This window comes from Mastacembelus armatus, chromosome 6 (genome assembly GCF_900324485.2).
Source record: "Mastacembelus armatus chromosome 6, fMasArm1.2, whole genome shotgun sequence".
NCBI classification, from domain to species: domain Eukaryota; kingdom Metazoa; phylum Chordata; class Actinopteri; order Synbranchiformes; family Mastacembelidae; genus Mastacembelus; species Mastacembelus armatus.
The window spans coordinates 20,927,957-20,946,605 of record NC_046638.1 but is presented as its reverse complement, the minus strand read 5'-3'; the positions used below and the strand labels follow the sequence as shown (position 1 = coordinate 20,946,605).

General features: G+C 39.3%; 1 protein-coding gene across 1 annotated transcript in view; it reads right to left on the bottom strand.

Annotated features, from left to right (window-relative positions):
• The window catches only part of b4galnt4a (beta-1,4-N-acetyl-galactosaminyl transferase 4a), a 130,341-nt gene that overhangs the window by 31,906 nt on the left and 79,786 nt on the right, over positions 1-18,649 (bottom strand). The window contains exons 4-7 of the mRNA XM_026310793.1: positions 14,254-14,349; positions 13,166-13,256; positions 11,776-11,876; positions 2,127-2,194 (exon numbers count right to left, since the gene is read on the bottom strand). Of these exons, the coding sequence (XP_026166578.1) occupies positions 2,127-2,194; positions 11,776-11,876; positions 13,166-13,256; positions 14,254-14,349 (356 nt within the window). The remainder of the gene's footprint in view (positions 1-2,126; positions 2,195-11,775; positions 11,877-13,165; positions 13,257-14,253; positions 14,350-18,649) is intronic.

The following is an 18,649-nucleotide window of genomic DNA, read 5'->3' as shown; positions in this document are numbered from 1 at the left end:
TAACGTTAAACAACTGCACCAACATCAGGCTGAGGGGAGATGAAACAGCAGTCTCCTCTTCCTCTCTCATGTTGCCTGAATGACAACACTCACTCCAAAATTAGTTTCAGCTGTCGACTTTATTACCTGCACTTTGAAGGCTGCAGTGTAGCTCTTTCTTTTGAGTGGGATTTTCATTTGTTTTACACTAAGAGTTAGGAGTGGTACAATATTATCTAATGCTAGTGACTACTGGACAGAAATACTGTAAATATATAGTCGCTTATACAGTGAGTATAAGTCCCAGGACAAGCCAGAGGAGTAAAAACATGAGACTTATAGTCTGGAAAATACAGTCATTTCATTTTTCACAGATTGAACTAGTTGTTCAGATCCCTGGCACCACTTCCTTCATAAAACACTTACTTGTAGACCTAATCTTTCCTGCACCTGATGCAAAATACTAATTAAAATGTAAATATCCAAATAATAATTCTGATGAATAGTTTGACAATACTAGTGAGTGAAACTCCACAAAGAGTATGTTCTAATATCAGGCTTTAATACCTCATTTGGTGCAGTTGTTTGTGTTTGATCGTGCCATAGAGTTGTAGGCATAAATTCTGGGCATTCAGTGAAGGTTATGTTGCTTTAAAACTAAATTGCTAAATGGTCTGTGTGATGTTAAAGATCAAGACATGCATGTGTGTTCAGTAAAATGTAATAACAATCATTAAACAGGCTTTCAAAATTAGCACCTAAATCACTAACATTCAGAAAATTGAGTTCATATCATAACTTCAATGACTGGTGATCCACCTGATCTCTTCAGGCATCTAAACATGTGTTTCAACATCTGGTATAGATTTCAACATCTAGCAGAATACTACAATAATAATATGACACTATTTTACCCTTTAAATTTCTATTTTCCAAATGAATGCCACATAATGGGAAGAAAGGGAAGGACATTACATGTGATTTTGTATTTGCAGCAGTCATGCTGTGATATCATACATAGACCTAAACGTTAGATTGTTGTTTTAACCCACACTGTCCTTCCATAGAAGTGTAGCAGCTTTGATCTGTTGTACATATCTTTTCAGTAAACCATAAGACGCTTTAGTCTGACTTGATATTTTCTTTCATGAGCTATAGCTTTCAGCAGAAACACTTTTGAAAGAAAACTGTGTGAAATTCTTATTCAACATTAACAAAACAAAGTCCCCCTATTGTGTGTGCTCATCATCCAACTGTTATTGTTTAGACAAACTGAACCATCATTAAAAACAACACAGGCACTGTCTGGCTTGGTATCAGTCATGATGTGGGGACACGATTTAGCTTTTTGTTTTATTGGACAATTTAGATTAAGGTTTTGGTAAGGTTAGTGTCTGGGAAAATAAAGTCACAATGAGGAATAAAAACAAACGCGTGTCTATTTGTGTGTGTGTGCGAATAATTTAAGAAGAAGCTCTACTGCTTGTGTTTCATCCAGTCAAGCAAAATTGGAAGCCTACAGGAATAGGAATACTGTGCTTAGGACCACTTCCTTGCCGCAGAATTGTATCAACTTAACAATGACTTTAGACGGAAACTGGCTGCAGATCAGTGCTCACATTAAAGGGTGCTTTTTTTTGTAAGCAGCCCCCAGCAACTGGGGACTGGATAAAGTTAGTACTTTCTCATTTTACATTTCGAGAGAAAAGCCTTTCAACCGTTATGGTCTTCTACACTTGACACTTGATGAAAACACTATACACATGTTAATTCAGAGATACATGAAAGCTTGGTATACAAATGAACCCACAGATATACAGAGAACACAAATGCTTTCTAGTGTCCACTGGACACTTGAGTGATCAATGTCCTCTTGAACGTGTTCAGTAAAGCCTGTTGAAGTAATTCTGTTATAAACGGGGCTATAGACCAACAGGAATAGACCAACTGGTATAGCTACTTTAAAAGTAGAGAGACACTTTATAGGTAACAGCCAAAGACGAGTTCTAAGAGATGCTCCAGTGGACATGTGCATTTGTCAAGAATACTATTAAATGTTAACAGGGCTTCCTTTGGCTCTCTCTACCAGGTAGCGAGCGAAATAACTGTGCTGTTAAGAAATGTGTGTGGTTGTCACAGGTACTCACTGCACAGACTTGGAGGACTGGGACCTGAACTTGCTGAACTCGCCTGGAGCAGTCCACTCTGTACCCAGCTGCAACACACAACACAGGAGACACAGATCACAGAGTGTAAGAGAGAGAGTGTGCAAGTGTGAGAGTAGGGAATAAGAACAGCATAAGAATAGTGAAGCACACTAAAAAGTACTTGTCTGAAACATTCGTCTTTGGAATCAACTTTGTGGGAAAAGAACAACAGGTTTATGAATTTTAGGTACTGGCTCTTTTACACCATCTGTAGAGCAGGTGGACTTAAAAAACAGACTTGTTATTGGAAAAGGAGGTCCCAAGATTCTGATCGCTTTTCCTGGTTATGATAACAAAGCAAATGAAGAGTAACTGGGAAAATAAGATAATATACCTAGAAGCAATAAAAAGAGTCAATCAGCAGGCAAATCCTGATAGGCAAAGTGAGCAAACAGACAGGCGCTAATGGCTATAAACAGACAGAAATTGAGAAAGAGCGATTTTCTGCCAGTACTGACTCCAAGAAGCCGGCTCATCAGGACTCCTGGGGCTCCCATTTCAGCCCTGCTGTCGAATCAGTGCCCATTCATTTCCTTAGCAAGCCAACGCGACTAATTAGAGCCCCTGCTGCTGCTGATCCATAATGAAAGAATAAGGCTACAATCACAGTGGGCATGCCTTTAATTGTTTGTACTGGCCACACTTCTGGGTTTAAAACTGGTCAGAAAACATTGTGGTATGTGGTGGTGACAGATCACAAGAGCCATTCAGCTTCTAAGTAGCTGCTGATCCTTACTCAGGGCACCACAATGTTTTCACATAGATCCACACATGCTGTAACCCACACCTCCAAGATAATGACACACATGCAGTATATGAAATAGAAATTCTGCAGTGGCACCTCTGAATGTGTTTGCAGGCATGGGAAGAGAGCCACTATTGGAAGAAAACCTCACAAACATGCAATAATTTGTGTCCAAAATCAACTAGGCCCCTGGCAGTGCTAAAGCCTCTGAGAGTCTTTGTGAAGCAGTTGGCTGGAGAAGAGGAGGAGGACACAATGTGTGCAACTGTGCCTTCACTATGAAGCCCACTGAATGCTGCTGCTCTAGCACATTTCCACACAACAGTCTCCTCACATGTTCCTCCTACGGCACATAGAAGGGAAGAGTGGTGAAATAAATCAAAAAGTAGTGATTAGAATTCATCAGTTTAATGGACCAAGTTTATATTAACAGTGAAAACTTTTTTTTTCAAACTAAAACATTAATAGATTATCTCAAACAACTGGAAAGTAAAGAGTATATACACAGTATACAGTTTTATCCTAGTAGCAGCTAATGTGGCCTTTAGCTGAAGTGGTGTCAGAAGGCTACAGAGCTAAGTTTGGTAAGCCCACTTCTCTCAGCCCAACGCTACGTGTTTCTCATTTAGAATTTGTAGTTTTCAGCCCTTATTAACACTGCCTCGAGTGTTGTGCACATTTTGCACAGTTCCCCAGAGGGGTTTCTGCAACTTTATTTTACATATGAACTACTACTCCACAAGACCTGTAGGCAGACTGGCCATTGGGAAGTATGGGGATTTCCCCAGCTGTCTCAGTTAGTCTGGGCTGGTCTGTGTTTTTCCCCAGAGCACACCCTCTGCAAACTCCTCTGTGGATGAACGTACGCCATCCGCAACAATACGTTCATATTCGCATGAGGCCTGCTCGCATTCTGATTGTTGCACTGTCATGGGCAATGTGGAAGATAAAATGTTATGGTTCTGTGTCAAAACTTTATTGTTTTGGTACGTAAATGTTGTGGAGCGCATGAGATGAGTTCTAATTGATTTCGTGTTGTTTATCGTCTCAGATATTACTGACAACTTAAGGTATATTTTTCAAACCTTTCCATTACGAAGTCAATATTTAACACAATGCCACACTCTAGACACAGTTGCTATATGTTGAAGAGCTGTGAATATAGTTGTGAATGTAGTGTACTCCTGTTAATACAGTTTACTGATTTCAGATTATTTCTCAAATACGTGTAATTTTGTAATATTTGAATGTTTCTCATAATACTAATAAATAAATAAGCAATTAAAATTAGGCATCGGGTTATCATTACATCAATTCAACCATGAATTAAGCTAACTGCTTGATGTAGTGTTAGGATGAAAATCTGGCAAAATGAAGTCCAATTGAATATATTGTAATATATATCACTAACAGAAACTACAAAATATTTTTTTATAATTATTGAAGTGTTAGTTCAATTTGATGACTTGAGTCAAACCAGAGCTGCTTGACAGCAGTCTTCCAGGCTGCTTTTTGTTGCCAGTCTGTTCTTGCCTGTAGACACTATGAGGTGTAGCACTCTTTCTCCTTAATCATTTGTCTACAACAAGATGCTCCCCTCCCTGACTATCTGCAATGTCTCACACACACACAATCTCTCACACACACCACTGTTACTGATGCTTGCACAAAAGATGTCTATTAATTTCAAAATTTGGCTTTTGGAAACTAGTCATTTCAGTAAAACAATTATATCAGTTTAGCAACACACCAACACTGTGACCTGTTAATGCTGCACTTATTAATTAGCTGCATCAGTCACATTACTCCCACAGCTTTTTTTGTATTGTCTACACTTCTATTTTGTTATGGTTTTCGTAAGACAATACTGTTCTACTGTGCATGTGTGCAAGATGACTTGAGCACTTGCTGTAACACTTTTTCTACCTAAATAAATAAAACCACTAACTCGTTTAACTCCTACTTTCCTATAGGTTTTCATTATGTTTTCAACTCAGCCTCACTTGTGACAAGGCAGACTGCAGAAAGTAGTGCAGTAGAATCTCAGTTAAGCTCGTCTCCCTCAAAAGAATCATCATTAAAATGAAGTCTGAGCCACTGCAAAGTGCTGTTGGTTTTTCAAGAGAAGCAGTCAACCTTCAGGGAAACTTAAATAACTTTAACAAATCGTAGCTGAATTGAGACAGAACTTTACAATCTTTCAAAGCAGAGGAAGACAGAGTAAAAAGCTGGGGCATAAAACTTTGTGATGGGTAACTTGCAAGACAATACGGTATAATATCTTTAGTTATTGCACTTACATGTTTAAATTCTGCCTGTGAGTGAGCTGTTTTCGTCTGAAAACCAGATAAAAAAGTGTGTGATCACACAGCAGAGGCAGCACTGCAAAATATTCATCTCAGAAAGTCATGTAATCTGTTGCTGACTCTGAATACTGTAAATCTGTTGTTATTTAAAAAAATCGGCCTGCAAGCCTAAAATATGACAATTGCATTAATTTCCACGGTAAATATCAATTCATGAGCTAAATTAAATTACAGTGGACGCAAAAAGAATCTTAACTTGTTTTAAAAATAAACATGAAACTAAATGGCATCTTGATATAGACATTAATTAAAATATTTACGCATTCTCTCCAAGCAGTCACACAAGGGAAACCTTAGCACCAAGGAGTAACTCATCTATGATAATTAAAGGTTGTTTTTTCTTGTCTGTCTTATCAGATGGGTAACTGTCTGTACATGACAGAAAGAACCGATCACAGAACCTCTTTAAACATAGGATAAAACATGTGGCGTGCCTGAGCTCTGCAGATGTTCAGGCATGAAAGACACATGCCTGCACACACAAACACATATGATATGATTTCATACTGAACAATGACTCATTGCTTACAGAGAGCAGCATCTCCTCATCAAAGAAGTGTTCATGCAGATAATCAGAAGGCAAACAGCCAGGGTATCTCTCTCTCTCTCCCTCTCTCTCTCTCTTTCTCTCTCTCACTCACACACATACTATTTGTATTACATCTTAAAAACACACTCTCTCACTGACATATTGTCATATTTTCTATTTGAAAAATCTCCTCTGAAAACAGGCAGGAAATTTGGAGACCCACTTTCTTAAAAGTAAAGCAGACAAACAACAGACATATACCAACCTTGCTTTAACACAACCATTCTCTTTTCTTCTCTCTCAAACAGACACAAACACACACAAATACTGTGGTCTCTGTGTGACCTCACCCACACACTGTATGCAAGTATCTTGAGAAAACTCATTTCAGATGGCCATTGGCCATGAAACCTGAAACACAAAAGAGGTTTAAGAAATATAAGAAATATGATGTGCAATGGAGCCACGGACATATTACTCCTATTTCTATCAACTCCTTTTATTCTACACACTCTCCAGAAGAGAGAAGCAATAGAGAAACAGCTGACCTGTGATATAACTTCAGTGGGCTGATGTCTCTCTTTTATTTTCTCACCTTCAGTGTAGTTTTTCAATTAATTATAACTACAACTACAACACTAGAAGATACTAAGCACACTTAGCCCAACAAAAACAGGAGTAGTAACACTATTCACCTGATTTCCTTGCATGTGTACAAGGACATGTAGGCATGCCATGAGAAAAATGTGACAAAAGGTCTGAATAATTTTTTGTTGTTGCATTCATGCAAATCATAAGAGGAAACAGAAAAACTGGAAGCCTGTGATTTAGAGAGCAAAATTTTGTTACTAATGAAACACCTGTTTTTCTTCCTGCAGCATGTAAAAAAGGTAATATGTGAAACAGAAAGCCTGTCTTTAACAATCAAACAAAAGGACAGAGGACTGTGTGTTGACTGGAGATCACATTGACTGTCACTGACGCAAACACAGATTGTTTTCTCCACAGCTGATGTTAAGGAATAATCACTGTTAATCAGCACAAGTGACTCCACTCCTTAATTTAAAGCAACCTGATTGCACTCCCTTTTCCACCTGCCAATTGTGACAAGTGCACTGAGCAGTCTCACAAAAGCCTGTCTCTCCACTCTTAATATAGCTGCTGCCACTGCTTGTGGCTGATATATGTGTGTGTATATCTGCCTGGTGCTCGAGCCACATACGAGCCCAGCTTGATTCCCTGCTCCACTGTCTTTATGTGCTGGGACCATTCCTGCTTTGTCAGTTAGCATCTTTAGCTAAAGGCTGAAGTACACAGTAAATGCTTGAAGCTGCGGGCGGTTGACTTACAACTATTTCCTGATTACACATATCATTTTGTTAGTGACACATATACAGCAGAACTATTTTTTTGTGTGTTATTTCATAATCACTCCATTGTCTGAATAAAATGATCCAAAATACAGGTTAATGACAGCAGCTGTGCCGAGACATTGTCTGTGTTGACACTGACTGATGAATGATGACAGTTACCTATAATTATCAATGTTCACTAATCAGTGTGTTTTCAAACATGAACAACAGACATTTTTGCATTTGCTCTATTCATTTTCATTTTGGCTTATTGTTATGACTCACCAATAGATTCATAAGGAACACAGTCATCATCAGTCCCATTATTTCCATTCATGTTTGAGTCTGCTGTGAAAAAAATATGACCCTGCTACTTTATGATTTAGACAAATTTTGATAAATTTTCCACTGTACTAAATGTTCTGTTAGTGAACCTAGCACAGTTCAAGCTCCAAACTTTTTAAGTACTCAGGAGAAAATAAAAACACAAGTATTAATGAGGAAGATTTTTCATTAATTAACAGCTCCAAGACAGAAACTGACTGCAACAATTACCTCAGTACAGACATCCGAATAATGTCACTGGTCTAATTGCAATCAACCTGATGTGAAAAAGTGCTGTTGAGCTATAGTCAACAGCAGTCTTTGTTTTGTTTTTGACCTCTGGGTGCACTTGTCTCATTAAGCGGGAATCGTCAGTGCTTCAAGAGGTTTTGTGTTTACAGCGTGCTTAAGATGAGTTCATTTGAATGAAGTGTGGGGTTTTGTCCCTCTTTGAAAGCAGTCTCTGATTTTTCATGCATTTTAGTCTTGCGTAAAATCAACCTGCACATACTTCAAATCAGGTTGAGTCTGGAAATCCATCACAATTATTTTCATGTCTGTTTTTATTGTTGTCAAAGCTACATTATCAATGGGTGGTTATACAGCTGTTATAGTAGATTGAATAAAACACTGTGCACACACTAATGTAACAATAAAAGCAGACATATACATGCTGCTTGCAGTGATGGATTGCTTATCTTAGCCAGGTTTAAAATTTAATCTTGGGGGCATTCATTTTCTTTCCTGATTTATGTTTTTCCTAAAATGGATTGGCAGGTGCTTCACAACAAATAATGCAGAGCATTTTACATTTGGTTTTCAACTCAAATTCTATTGATTATTTTTGGATAGATGTTGCTATTGTAAATCCTTCTGGCAGTCTTTGAAAAACGCAAGTTATTTTTACAGCAGATATTTTGACATACTAGGAAAAGCACATTAACAAGGGCTCTATATTGTCCAAGTGTCTAGTCTGTTATGACAGTGTGACACATAGTGTAAGAAGAGCCTGAAAGCGAAGAAGCTAAATGGAATTCAACCAGCATTATTTTTTATTATTGACACCTGTGGCATGTCATAATGTCTTGGATCTTTTCTGTTCACCTGCTATAATGAGCAGAGCAGTCAGTACAGTAAAGCGGATATGTTGTTTTCAGATGGTGCTGCAGTGTGGAGCAAAAGTCTTAATAATAAGAAAAAGTCATTAGTGCTTGCCTAACATCTGTCTGTCATATGGATTATACCTCCCTAGTGTGTATATGTCTGTCTTTTTGTGTCTACTGTTTGAACCAGATAAGTAGAGATAAATATGTATGTATGTCAGCACATGTGACACATGCCAGTGCCCCCACTATATACAAACACAAACATGTGCACTACATTGGAGCATGAACACCCTACGCAAACTTGCTTTGTGCTCTCAGCATCAGATGAGCCTTGGTCTGGTTCTGTGGGAAGCTCTGCGGGAGCTGTCTGGACATTCTGATTGAAGGAAAATCTCATTACAGATTAGCCGTGGGCAAGAAATATGATTAATGCCAAGACAGGACAATGGATGATCCTCACTCACATTAAGTACATTCGTGTTCATGCAGATAATGTTCCAGCAGGACCATGGAGAGTGTTCTTATTAGAAACTGTCCTTCCTACACACTGGTACATGTAAAGGGCTGAACAGAGGAACTACAGAGACTGCAACTTAAGGTGAAAATTGTCTTTTAATAAAAACCAGAGTTAAAAGACTTCCGTATACAGCATTTCTATGTCTGCACACACTATGTACGTGTGTTTTGAGTATGTGTGCAGGAAATCTATAAATGGAAACGGTGTTAGCATTTTATTCAGGTGTCCCGTAGGGAATCAGGTCATATCAGTCACCACCAGTACATCATTTGAAATGCTAGCCAAAAAATGCTGACGGGGTGTCCCCAGAAAAGCTTCTGTTCCCTGCTACTCATCCTGTCACAGCTAAATGTCTCATTGCAGCACGTTCCATAAACAGCCAGTTCACTATCAAAGGTGTCATTGCTGTAAGCACTGACATAATGTAGCAATCCTTTATAATACTATATGTATTTTTAGAGCAGTGAGTCAGGTTAAGTTTAGAGCAGGATTGTAGAGTCCATAAAAATTTGACTGGACTTATGTATGTACGCTAATGATTTCTAAGCTTCATTTAAAAGTTCAATGTGTAATATTTAGAGGGATCTATTAGCAGGAATGGAATATAGTAGTCATGGCTATGTTGTCTTTAGTGTGTTTTATCATAGGTAAATACCAGCTATTTCATTTTTTTTATTTTAGAATGAGCCTTTTAAATTTACATAGGGAGCGGGTCTCCTTTCACAGAAGCAGCCATGTTGTGCTGCCATGTTTCTACAGTAGCCCAGACAAACAAAGCACTGGCTTTAGACAGGGAGTTGTGTTTTGTTTCTAAGAGGACAGCCACTGTGCCCTCCCTCTTGCCTGGATAAATGGGGTGTGGTGTGAGGGGTGCTCCCAAGGTTGCGTTCTGCAATCTCACCACTAGATGCTGCTAACATTTTCATATTTTACACATTTAACCTTCAAATGACCACATTTTCTCTGCAAAATTTTATACTAGCAAGGTCTCTACACAAACAATTTGCCCATGGGTAAAACTGGACTCATTGCTTATAAAATTTAGATCTCCTTAAGTTCCTGGAATAACCACCTGCACCTGCCAGAGAACAACACCTTATGAATTTTTTAAGAATATTTCCCATACCACCGGAGTTTACAGTGATCTCGTTCAATTAAATGGTATTTCTCTCACATTGTGCCAGAAAGGTCACGTTCATAACTGTTAAATGGATGTACAGTTAAGTATTTCATTAGGCTTTAGCAAATTGTGTTTTTAAGTACCTGTGACAAGTGACAAGCCTTGGGTTTTGTCTTTTCTATACACCAGTGTAGTTTGTGTGTCTTAGAACACACTTTAGATAACACTAGTGATGTGCACAGACATCAGTGTATACTGTAAACAATACACAAACTTATCAAAGCTATAAAAATGTGAAAATGTAAAAATGTGTATCAAGTCATGTTTAAAAAAATCATTTTCCTGTTAGACATTTTTTTTTCACACTTTCTTCCCTTAGCTCATGCAGACAGATGGGTCACATAATGAGGAACAGAGTGGAGAGTTAGATTTTTATCTCTGAAACAGAATGTGTCTCTGAAGACAGGGGAGGCAACGAGTACTGTCAGTCAGCTACTGGCACAATGAATGATCCCTGGCCATGGCACTGCTCCCCTGCCATTACCTAGATGATATTTCTTCACTGCTAAATGTCACATCAATATTCGCTGCCAACTAATTAATCTCAACTCCCATGAAACCTGGTGACATCGCCTTTCCTGTTGGAATACAGATGCCCGTGGAGCTGGACCTTTAGTCTTAATACATATTTGCCCAGAGCATTCACATGGCGCACTTCAAACACCATGCACCCTACTTTTTAAAATTTTTAGGAGGTTTCACAGAGAAAACTTTATTAGTAAGGGCAGTAGCAGCTCCACTTGATTTTTACTTGACTGCGGGCACTTCAAGAATAGATGGGAAAGGAAAACGATTTTTCACAGGATGTTCTACAGGAGGATTTAAGTCTCCAGTATTTGGAGCTGTGTGTTGGAGATGAGTGATAGCCTGAGTGTTAGGATGGTGACAGGAGGTGAGTGGGTGATTACTAAAGACGAACAAGGTCAAATCGCTCAGTGTCCCTTCTGTTGCTGTAAGGTAGAGCTCTAGCAGAATAAGACTGTTGTTGTTGACTCATCAGGACCTTTTTCCATTAAATGTCATATCATTGTTATATTTGTCTAATGGCTTTCATCCCCTGCAATCACATTAATAACACAATTTCTAAAGGAAAAATTATATAGTTGATCTGTCATTATGTGCACGATTGAGGAAGGGAATCCATTAGATGCCATTTGGAGCTACGAGCCTCAGCCTGAATCTCAGTTACTATCACATAATAAATCTACCATGTACTCTGATGATGAGGTTTTGGCTGCCGTGCATATATATTGTGGAAGTGCTATTTAAGTTATGGCATTGAAGAGTTTGACACTATTGAGGCCCCAGGTGATTCAGTTTCCATCTCCAGTAAAGGTTGTTGTTAAGAAATAGAAAATATCAGTGACCCTTATCATAGCCTTGGAAATTGCTGAGAATCACAAAGCATTATGGACCTTCATTTTTAGTGGAATGATTCTTTCTCAGACATTATACAAGAATGCAGCTCACCTGTCCTACATAGACCAGAAGTCGGGCATTAAGTGGACTCTCATCAGAACTCAACCAGAACTCAGAGTTATCGTCAGAAGACACAGAGAACTGGAAATCACCTGGGGAGGAAGAAAAAAAACATCAAATTACGTCTTTGTGGAAATCGGAGTAAATCACATAGGACATAACCTTATTTAATACAAAACATGTGGTATAATGCACCTAACATCTGATGCTCAGACTAATTCTGGCAGTGGTCTGAGATGACACATTTGGTCACAGTGAGATCAGAAGTAATAAATGAATTTCCAGTCCAAACATAACAACTATGTTATAACATTTGTGCACATATTTAAAGCAGCAGCCAGTAGAGTTCATTAAAATTGTCCACCATTACATACACAAGTCGATACTCAGGACGCTTGAGGAGTGGGAACAAATTATCAGTCTGGTCTCATAAAACTATTACTAACAGAAGGTAAATTGAGCTGCATTCCCCTCAGTTGCAAAACAAGACACTTTTTTCATGGTGCCAAAAATTAAGAACAGTGCATGTCAAGGGTGACTTCACAATTATTTGTAAAGCCTTCTACGGACTGAGGTGAAGACATCAGAGGGTAGTATTGTAAATATAGGACACTGGATATACTATTAGATCTTTTTATTGCTGTGTATAAGGACTCTCCAAAGATACGGATTTTAAGCTACATATTAATTGTAAATTGTTACCTGGTTGAACATGCATAATTCACCTATGTTATATACTTGGCTCTGACTAAATCAAAATAATAGAGGAGCAGCTGCAGTTTTATGGATACACTAATGACCTGTGAATACAATGGAGATCATGTAACATTCAATAGTCTAGAGTTTTTTTTAATTTTTATTATTATTAATTTGAAAAAACTCTATACGCATTTCTATACAGCTAACTTGGTTTATTTAACACTCAATCAGTCTACACTAGCATTACACGGTGGTGTCAGGCACAGAGAAGTGAAGGACATTTGTTAGAGTGCTTGTCAGAATCTTGAAAATAGTATGACCTTTGAGTCACAGGCTGGAAAGAGCCTTACAATAAGGGAAAGCTACATATGAGACCAAAATGAGCTGTAATCTAATTAATAACTTGATATTCTGCAATTTGTCTAAGGGCACTTGGGTGGTAAGGCTTTTCAGTTCCCATAGCAACTGGGCTCGATGGTAGGGCTATGAGTGTACTGCAATGAGATTAAGCCATGAGATCTCCAGTATTCAGCCATAATAAAAATGTGAATATCCAATATCTTAGTGGCTGTGAAGCTCTTGACTGTAGCAGGCTGGGGAAACTGTCTACTCTTATAACAGCTACTTGCTCAAAGGCCCTCAGCTCCAGAGGAGGGTCTCTCTAATAACACGAGATACTTACCATCTCTGTAAGGATGAAGGAAGCCAAATATTCTCAGGCCATAGTTCTTCCACTTCGGAGCTACTGCTAGCTTCTTAACTGTGGTTCTTGTCTGCAGTAAAAAACAGAAATAAAGTCATGTCATGCCACTGGTCTTGTATTAAAAAACAGGAGAAAAAGCTCAAACAGACATCTTCTTTCTTTCCTATCCACCAGTTCTCAAAAGTGTTGACCAAAACCAACCACAGATATAAGTGAAAAAGTTTATTGCAATGGATTTAACAATGTGTTTACCTGCTGTAATATAAGATGTACATAGCAGTAGTAGTAGTAGTATTTGCCCAATGTGGGGAAGTTTTCCTAGATGCTCCTATATCAGCATGTATGTGAACTAGGTCTGTCAATGTTAACACATTAACACATGCAATTAATCTAAAAATCTTAAGCGTTCATATTTTTTTGACGCAAATTAATCGTTTGATAAGGTTTGACCCCAACTTCTCGCCATCACTGCAGCACGGATAGATATCTATCATTATGTGATAAGGGTTACAGCGACGCTACATTACTTAATATGATTGCAGAAGACACAACGCCTGGTCTGCTGAACTGCAAGTTTCTTCATTCATTTCTTCCTCAACCTAAAAGCCTTGTAACATACAGTGATACAGAGGAGCACGACTCTAACCTTTGGCTTGTGTAAATATAAAAGCTAGCCAACAACAGCCAACTAGCTCTACATTGTAGCACAAGAACACTGCTGTTACTTTCTTTCCATGTCCCATTAATCAAGGTGTGGATGGGGGCTGATAGGCTGCTGTAGTCCCAGTCTTTTAGCACAATATTCTAGTACCCAGCTAAGTATATTTTGAAACCACAACCTTTTACAGAGTTTCAGTGTCAAAAGTCAGCTAAAAACTTCTAATGGTAAATCTGCCACTGTGAACTAGTTATCTACCATGTGAAAAGAGACAGCCCGAGAGACGTAGCAACAGTAATTAAGGGCCTAGAGCTCAATTTAATGTACCTTTAATTTTAACACATTTAACCCATAAAAACACAGAATAGTAACAGGCAGAAGGTCACTCACTCTGATCGTTAATACTCACATGAGGGAAGAGAGGGAAGTGCAGGTTCTTTCTCAGTTGGGCTATAGAGGAGCCACACCAGTCCTCAAACACGTGCAGGTTGGCCTGGCCCTTGTACTATTAAACACACAAAGAGAAAACAGGTTAGTGTACACAATAACAACGATATAACATTTGCTACTGTATTATAAAGGCACAATATACTTCAGTACTTCATCTACTAAGGCTCCTGTCCTGACAGAAAGATTTGTATTTGCACTGGATATATATATTATTAAATGTGTGTGGTTTCTAATGCCTTTTGCTATGAAGGAAAAATGAATTCTTGGTGAAACATGAATGCATCGTGAAGTTTAAATTGTTCTCACTGTCCTCATCAGGAGTATCAGGGGGCAGGGTGAACTGAGAAGCAGTTTGTCAGAGCTCATCCCTTGCCCATAGTCTGACATTTGTCTGAATTACACAGGGAAATCACAGGACATAGCAAGGACAGATGGTGCAACCAGTCTGCCTAGGGGTGTACTTTTCTCACACATGCACACACACGGGTCTGCTCATACATGTATATAAGAAGAGATGACTCTCTGGTGACTTGTGTGTCAAACTGACTCAAATAGTTGGGGTCACACACAGAGCATGGATTAGAACTGAAACGTGTGTTTTCATTCCTTGTGGGGACTTTACATTGACATTGTCAAAACCCTGATCCTGACCTTAACCTAACCCCAAACTTTCACTAACCTTACACCAAGTTATCACCATGAAATTCAATGGAGCATACAAATGCAACTACATGTGCAGATGCATGCTTACACATTTGCACACAAACTCATCCGTGTGCACATGTATACATGTGTAATTCAGCTTAATGTCAAACCTTTATAGGTTCGCTCAGAGATTCACTGACCTTTTATGTTCTCATTTTTCATACTGTATGATTAACCAGGGGCAGCATGGTGGCTGAGTGGTTAGTACTGTTGCCTCACAGCAAGAAGGTCGTGGGTTCGCAACCCGGCCTTTCTGTGTGGAGTCTGCATGTTCTCCCTGTGCTTGTGTGGGTTTTCTCCAGGTACTCTGGTTTCCTCCCACAGTCCAAAAACATGTATGTCAGGTTGATTGGTGACTCTAAATTGCCCATAGGAGTGAGTGTGAGTGTGTGAGGTTGTTTGTCTCTATGTGGCCCTGTGATGGACTGGTGACCTGTCCAGGGTGTCCCCCTGCCTTCCACCCGTGTAAGGAATAAGCCGGTATAGAAAATGGATGGATGGATGATTAACCAATGGTACACTACCAACAACTGTCTATATTTCGTACACACATATGCCATCCTTTAATGTGTGACAGCAGTCCCAGCAGGCTGCCACAGATACTCAGTACATCACTGAGTAAAGCTAGAGAAAGCTAGTTCTCTCCAAGTGACTTTGAAATGGTGCAGTGAGGTTCCATGGTTGGATCAAAGCTAAAGCTGGCTTCACTACTTTGGTCCCGTCTCATTGATTAAGGTGCACTTTCTCTGTGTGGAGTAGCTGCTAGCTGGATAATCAACAAGTTGAGCTGTCAAGTCAATCAATCAGCAGAGTGAGAGTGAATTCATGACCACACAAAGGGAGAAGCACCGTCACCCTTTCATCAGAGGGATTAGGGGTGAGACAGGAAAGCCTTCCCTAGTAAACACCTCCATGCCTGTGTTCCATACATTTGAAGGAGGACGATACAGGGTATCATGCCCCTCCAGTATCACATACACATTCTAACAGATGGCCTGACTCGAATTGGTCCTTTTCATTTCTATCCTGGCTCTGAGCAGTCAACTAAGTGCCCTGCGCACTGACAGGAGCGCAGCGATTACAGCTCATGCATTAATCATTAGATATTTGTGTTGTGCCAACATATCAGTCTAAACAGTGGGATGTCTTATATTTGTTGTTAGATTTTTCTATCGACATATTTGATATTTTTTGTTATATGATATGCTCTCTTGAGAGATGACTAAGGCAACTGAAAAACAGAAAGAGTAAAGGACAGCTTTGTGGGGTCGACAGAGTCAAATCAAAGACAAGTGGGGAGTCACAAAGATGAATGTGAATGGCTGATGCCAGAGAGAGGAGAGGGAGGCATAGCGAGGTTAGAGGGATTTAGCAGATGGGACTAGTCCGTGTGCAAATATGCCTTATGTAAAGCTTTTAATAGATTTCCTGTGGGTTTTAAAAGCAAACCTTTTGCAGCCTGGCCCCCTCGTCACCCCTCCTCTTCACAAATAGCAATAAGCGGGCAGCTTTAAAAGTCTCTAATTATTCATGTACACACAAACACACACACATCCCTGTTTGGTCCTGGAGAGGCCACAGGTTGTAAAGTCAGCTTTCTATTGGGGGTGCTAGTGTGTGATTGGCTCTGTTTTGTGGGTAAGAGCACTACAAAAGGGTCTGCCTGTGATCAGGTCTTAGCAAAGGATGTGGATATGGAATGTGGCAAGAAGGATGTTATTCTTTCTTTACCCTCTTCACCAATCTAAATTCACCCTCTGTTATCCCTTTTGCTTCCTTGCCTCTGCTAAACTGCTTTTGCCTCACTCCAGTTATGTCACTGAGCTATTCCATCTATGGGTTTTGCTTCTGTCTCTCCAGTCTCAGTCCCACTCTCTGATGTTGTCTGCTCTAAAACTACCCTTTCCTCTGACCTCTCTATTTCTGCCTCTCCATCCCCCCATCTCTGTCTGTGTGCTGTCAGTTTCTCCACTCTCTGTCTTTAGTTTCTCTGAGCTCAGCTGTCAGCTGTCAGTTCTTCTGTCTCTTGCTATCTAATTTTTGTCTTCCTCCCGATTCCTTTTTTTTGAGCACTGAATAAAGTGATGCTCACGTTTAACAGTTTGCATAGAAGCAAGTATGCTTGTGTTTTTTGGGGGGGTTTACTGGCTTGTTTTGTAGGGGCGTGGTTGTGCTTGTCTTTTTAAAAGACAGCTTTTATACAGCTTGTCAGCACGCGGTCACATTCAGAAACTGGCTATAGAAGAGACTTGACTGCTACTGCCTTTCAATTCTTTCTTTGTCCTATTTGGTGTCCCCTGTTCCAAATAGGCAGGTTCAGAGACCATTGTTTGCTCTATTTAAACCCATTTTAACAAATTCACTCTCAGCTAAGCTGACTACAGGTGTCACTGCATGACAAGAGCCTAAATCAATCTAGGTCCTGCTGTCAATCACAAGCATCCTGTCTGTACTGAAGGTTTGCCTGATGAGAGGTAACTTGTTTTACTGAGCTTGGACGAAGTAATTCTGTGGTGCTGAGGCAGTAGTATAGACACAGAGTGGCTATCTGTTGGGTTAATTAAAGACATGGGGGAGTAGAATTAAGAATGGAAAATGTCTATACATTGTGCTCTGTTCTACTACTGCTGAACTAGAAGCAACATCCTCCACAGTCATTGCAACTGCTGTTTTTAATAATACTTGATAACCAAAATAGAGTCCATAAAATAGTCCTTTTGGGCAGACTGACACCAACACCAACGACTGCATTTTTCATTTTTCTGTAATGCAATCATGTGTTTTATAGGCTGATATACTGAAGAAGTTACTAAATATGCCCCTGTTCCCAAGAGTCATTGAGAAACAACATCCAGCCATCCAATCCCAGCTGACATTGGGTGAGAGGTTGTATGTCTTCGGACTGTGGGAGGAAGCTGGGGTACCAAGGGCAGAGTGCGATTCGAACCTGGAACCCCTTTGCTGTGAGGTGACAATGTTAACCACCACACACCATGGAACCCATCTATAAAATATAAACATTAATCATGTATTGGATTTTCCTTTGTTATTTTTTGTTTTTTTTACAGGAGGTGCATTCTCTGTAAGATGCTGACTCTGAAAATAATGTTTCTGTAAATATCAAACTGGCATTAATAGCCCCATAAACAGAATACTGCAGAAAATCAAAATGATCTAATTATAACCCAAATGATGGAAGAAATATTGTGCCCATTTTATCAGCAATAATTTTGATGTCAGTGCCAAAAATATAGTTTGAAGCAATTATGGAGACTACCAATAAAATGCCTCCTATAACCACTCAATAAATTAACAGTTTAATGGTTTATTAGCAGAGTCAAGAATAAAACATGATGATATCATAAAAAGAATCCTTCACCTCACCTGTCCTTGAGCGAGACACCAATCCTTGCTTTGTATGGCAGATCTGCATTATCAATGTGTTTGTGTATGCGTGATTAAGTGAATAAGAGATGCTGCCAAGCATTTTATCCTGCACAGACTGAAAAGTGCAGCCAACTGTGTTTACCAGGTGACAATTCACGTTAACATGGAAAACAATATTTTCTTTATTGTATTAAAGACTTCTTAAATGGCCTTGAATGTATATGAAGTGCAGTGCATCCTAGATCACTTTAGGTTCAGCAAAT